Source organism: Haliaeetus leucocephalus, unplaced genomic scaffold (genome assembly GCF_000737465.1).
Source record: "Haliaeetus leucocephalus isolate CR32 unplaced genomic scaffold, Haliaeetus_leucocephalus-4.0 Scaffold351, whole genome shotgun sequence".
In the NCBI taxonomy this organism is placed as follows: Eukaryota; Metazoa; Chordata; class Aves; order Accipitriformes; family Accipitridae; genus Haliaeetus; species Haliaeetus leucocephalus.
The window spans coordinates 1017041-1022568 of NW_010972787.1; the positions used below are offsets into that span (position 1 = coordinate 1017041).

At 35.6% G+C, this 5528-nt stretch overlaps 1 protein-coding gene across 1 annotated transcript in view; it reads right to left on the reverse strand.

The window, feature by feature from the left end:
- Nucleotides 1-5138, reverse strand: part of RDX (radixin) — a 41616-nt gene extending 36478 nt beyond the window's left edge. Inside the window, exon 1 of the mRNA XM_010572605.1 lies at nucleotides 5061-5138. Coding sequence (XP_010570907.1) covers nucleotides 5061-5072 — 12 coding nt within the window. The 5' untranslated portion in view covers nucleotides 5073-5138. The remainder of the gene's footprint in view (nucleotides 1-5060) is intronic.
- Nucleotides 5139-5528: the final 390 nt, after the last annotated feature.

Genomic DNA, 5528 nt, shown 5'->3' on the forward strand with positions numbered 1-5528 from the left:
GGTGCAGGACCTTGCACTTGGCCTTGTTGAACCTCATGAGGTTCACATGGGCCCATTTCTCAAGCTTGTCCAAGTCCTTGGCATCAGAACTAGCAGTCTGATTTTACCAGACTTGCTTCAGAATGATTAAACGTGGTCAAGGGAAGGGGAAGAACATATACATACATGTTGATTATTCTTTGTGAAGGGAGCAACTGATGTTTTGATAACAAATTTTGCTAGTGGGTTATGAGGACATTTGCCACAGCTCACAAAATAGTATTTATAAAAACAGTCTAAAGCAATTTATCTATGAAAGAATTTATCCAACCAATAAAGAGTATAGTTAATGAACACATCTGGAACAATAAACATCCATGTCCACGTATTAAAAGCACACATTTCATATGGGAATTATATTTTTGTTGTATTCTTTCACTGCTTTGAGGATTTGAAAAAACATTTCTACATTTCCTTGTAGTATCCAACTTCAACTCTCCACAAGTTCATGGGATATTGCACAGTCACCACATTAACCTTTGGACCTCTCCTGAAATGTAGATACAGTGCATATAATATGCACAAAAACTGCTATTAGCTTAATAGTCTAATACTTCCTATTACTGTACTTCAGCCATCATTCACAGATATTAGTCATGGCACTTCAGCTTTCACCAGGAAGCCCAAAACTGAGTAGGTACCAGTATTTAGTAACAAAGCTATTTAAAAATTACATGAAAAAGGTTTCCAGTCAGTTTGCTTTGTTTTAATAAAGGAATATGAATTAGTCACATATAAGAGCCACAGAAACCATTCCAATTCTTATTTATAAGAAAATTGCATATAGCAAAAAAGGTTTCTTCCAAGAGTTTCCTCACACTAGTTCAGCCAATTGCTGTATCAAGTTCGCATATTAAATTATTTGTGTTAAGGAGTAGCAGTATATTGGTCCCACTGCTTTACACACTGTATATACACAGCACACCCACTGCATCAACTTCAAAGCAGACATAGGAAGAGATGCAAGAGAAAAATGCATGAAGATGATAACATAAAAAGGTAAGGATTAAACAGCATTAGAAACAGAAGGCTACAGAATAATGGCAAATAGATTTTACTAATAGACAAATCAAAAGAAAGCAGTCGTCCAAACTGACATCACCTATTTATGCTGCAGAAATAAATCATATATTCAAACCATAATTCAAATACTGCACTACACATCTCAAAGATTTTCCTGTAAAATGATACTCTAGTCAAAAATTAATGTATACACTATGTCAATTCAACCACTTCACAGAAATTAACTTGATCTTGGAAATGATAATTCAAATTTTAAACATCCATTATTCCAGAATCTGATATCTACTCCTTCTGAATACACTATATTGTAAAATGTTGAAATCTAAAAAGAGAATTCTCTGTTAATCTTAGTAACTTTGACATCTACTCATTACTACCCAGTGTAATGCTTTCTCTTTCATGCCTTGTAGTCTTGTACAAAAATGCTGCGAACTACCAGCAAAAACAGCTAATGACTTTAACTCCTCTTACACCCTATAAATGCAGCTAATATTTCAGTCAATTAAACCTAATCTTCTTAGCCTATGAAATGATTAACAGTTATGTAACTAATGATGTCTAATTTTAGTTTCTATGTTTCTATTTTTGGTGAAGATTGGGGAGAATGGCATACAGCTGAGAAACATTTTGTATCTGTTCTTTTAGTAAGAAAGCACTGAAAGTAAGATTCAACAAGTATTCTATTCTTCAGTAAGCAGAGAACTAAGCACACTGAAAACAGCCCTATTAACAGCTCCAATTTTGATTACAGCAGCAAAGACCTCATTAAACAAAGTCACCAGTTGTTGGGGTTTTTTTGATGAATCACAACAGAAGCTAAATGAAACTTAATTTTGTACTGCTAGGCAGAACTAAGAATATTAAGTCTCAGAACTATTATTTTTTTTAAAGTAGCAGAGATGCTGAGTGAACTGCTTGAAACAATGGAAAGCCACTTTGTTATAAACACAGCCAAAGTGAACAAACAGACTTTTCTACTGAAGGAATCAAACAAGAAAACATTTCAATCATGTACATTTTTCAGACACATATTACCTTAATATCTCAGGACAATATACTAAAGTCACTTTTACCCTTTCAAAACAGCCTTTTCACTCAAGCTATTTAACCTAGTAGCCTCTAAGAGAGAAAATCCCAAAAGCATAAGAACAATGACCTTTTACTACCATGTGTAAGAAGATATTCACAGTAGCAGACTGAGACTTCCAGGAAAAATGAAATATCCTTGCTTTAAATTCAGCTATGCCAAGACCCTGTACTGGTCTTCATTTACTTAATTTTGTCTGGAATACTACATAACTTTTCAACATGAAAGCAAAAAAGTGAAACACAAATCTATTCCATTGATTTTGCTGTGATTTAGTATCTACCGATTTCATTTGAACTGACCTATAGCTTAATTATTTGTTATGCATAACAAAAAATGCATTCCAAAAACATGGAGAGAATTTACATATAGTTGTACTGCACAGGATCACATATTTAGAGGACGACCAGATTTTCTGAAAATTATTAATTGGATCATTACAGCAGAATCTGGAAAAAAACCCCAACCTAAATAGGTCACAGTAATACAGATAGGAAAGCTATAAAATAACACTGTCAAAATTCTCACCAGTTATGTTAACTGGGTTTTCTTAGTTCTTAACCATGATTATTTCATTAGTTTTCAAGTTAGAAGACCTCCAAAAATAAAACTACAGAACACTGACAGTCTTATTGCAACAGCTGTCAAAAATAAAGAACAAGGAGTTGAAGCACAAATAGTTTCCGGACTAGAAGTACATTCGGTTATTGTGGATTGTCTTTAAAGACAACTGATAAGAGCTACAGTGAATGCCCAGAGCAAAAGACCTTCCACAGTCCAGTGCTATCAAATCCTAGCAGAACAGCAAGACTCTTCAAAGAACAATGTTAGATTCATTAACCATAACCAATGACTAGGCTTTTACAGTCTCCAAAGAAGGGAGAAAAAAAAATATAAAAAGAGAAAGAGGATCGCTCCAAAGCAATCTACCATCTAAGCAGCAACCAGAGCAAAATCTGAGGTTTGATTTTTTATAGGTAAAATTACTTAATCTTTGGCACGTGTGCTACTTCTTCATTCACTGATTACAATTACAGCAACCTGTAGTTTACAGGAAGAAATCCATATGACATTGAGAAATGTAATCAATTTAATTTAATTTCTTAATGGCTCCTTTCACTTGGCTTCCTTCTAAGATCTCACATGTGCCTACATCATGAAGAGACATAGGAGAACATCCCAACATATGAGAACTCCATATATAAAGCCCCTCATAAAAGGAAAAAAAGATAAATTGTCTTTGGCATGAGTCCAGCTTCTTTCCTAAGATCTGGTAGCTAATTTCCATTCCTAGGGTGGATTGTGAGCTTTCCTAACACCTCTGCAATCTCAGTTCTAAAGATATTGCTTTCCTTGTGAACAATCCTAAAACTGTATTTCCTACAATTCTCTCAGGTCCTTAAAATAGAGGGAACCCTGCCTGTGTAAATTTCATGGTTCCAATCCCAGAATTTAAAAAGAAGTAATCTTACTCAGGCTGTCTTTTTTTCTAGTCACCGCTTCAGTGACTTCATTGCTCTGTACCTGCACGGAGGTGGGGGCCTCAGGAACCACAAGAGCTCACAGTGACTTTCTGCCTTATTCTTAAAACACATTCTTCCAGCTGAGCAGCTCTATCAAAGGCACTACTCAATTATCATAGCCAGGACTCAAAAAGGTCAGAAAACATTATGCTGCTAATTCACTTTCCTGCCCTTAATAGTGCAGCTTTCTGCAAGAAGGGGGCAGGATACAAATAACTACTTCCAACTTCAGAAAGTGCTAAGATACTGCCCCCAGTCCACAGGGGGGAAACAAGAAATTACAACAACAGTATGGTATGGCCAGTTGGTCAGCAGATCAACAGCAAATCTCAGAACAGAACTTCTAGCCCTTGGACAGTCCCATGCTCACATTATTCATTAAGCTATACCAGTTCCAAATAGTGGCATGCAATACAGGCTATTTACATTGATTAATTTCTGATTAATAGGAAAAAACCTTTTACACATCTATGTATAGGTATGTATATGTGTACACACATGCACACAGATGTATTTATTCTTAGTAACAGATCTGTCCTGCTCCTAATCTACTACCTCAATGAAACATCAGTAAACAAAGAAAGCCTGAAGGCTATTACATAAACCAATTGAGTTGAATAATCTCCCCTGACAATTTGGTTCCCTTTCTGAATGCTTTGCTCACTGGATACAAGAGGAAGAGACAACCAAAAGTCATTTAACACATGGCAGGTGAAATCCTAAGCAACCAATATTACATCAACAGCAAAAGAATCAAGCTGCTGAATAATTATCTCCTCAAAGAATTATAGAGCTGTTATTGAAACAAAAGTTGGAGATTATTTTTTTCCCCTGGACAGAGAATGGATGAACCTTTATCTCAGCTGAAGATAAATAGGAGACCACAAACATTGCTTATTTCCTCCCTTCAACACTTACCTTCTACGTTATACCTTCTACTATGATAAAACCACCACCTAACTTAGCACTGTCGCTGTCACAGACGCTTTACACATGTTCTGTCTTCCCCTGCCAGATCCTGCAGCAAATCCTTCCACTGATTTTCACAGATGTTGAGGCAGGCTCAAATTATGCCTCCATTAACTGCTATATGTCACGTCATCTCATCTCAAAGTCAACAATTCCTGAAAAGCCATTCCTCCTGCCAGCCAAATGGGCTCTAAGTTCATTGTGGTTTATAAGTAATGCCCCTATCTCCAAGCATGCTCCAAGTACTGAGCTTTCTTGATCTTTTCTCACATTGGTATTAAACTATCTCAACTCTAATTGTACATTATCAGATCTTATGAAATTTAGAAAGGGCAGAGTCAAAACTAGAGCTGTTAGAAGATCACAACTCTAAAATGTGAAAACCCTGTTAGATTTTAGATAAGGAAACAGCTACTTACTGGTTTCGGCATTTTCCTTGTTTTCTTTAGTCTCTTGTCCACTTAAGTCTTCTACAAGCTCTTTGTCCCCTTCTGGCAAAAACAAAATTAAAAGGGTTGGTTTAAAATTATTAAAACAGAGTTAATGTACATCACACCAAATAGTACAAATCCCAAAGCAGGTAAACAAGGGCTCTACATATACACAATATACTTTTCAGTAGATGACATAAACAAAGAGCAACTAAGTTAGCCAGTACTAGAATCTACAGCTCTTTAAGTAGTAACCTCTACATTTTGTAGAATATTAATCCACTAATGTTAGAATGAAGAGACAACAGTTCCTCAAGTGCTACAAATTCTTTTTAACACTTTTGGTATCAGACATCATCTAATATTAAAAACCTTTAACATTATTTATGAGGAAGTAAAATTTGTACAGGGAAGTCCAAAAGCTGCAATTTAATCTATCAACTCTAGCCAAACCTG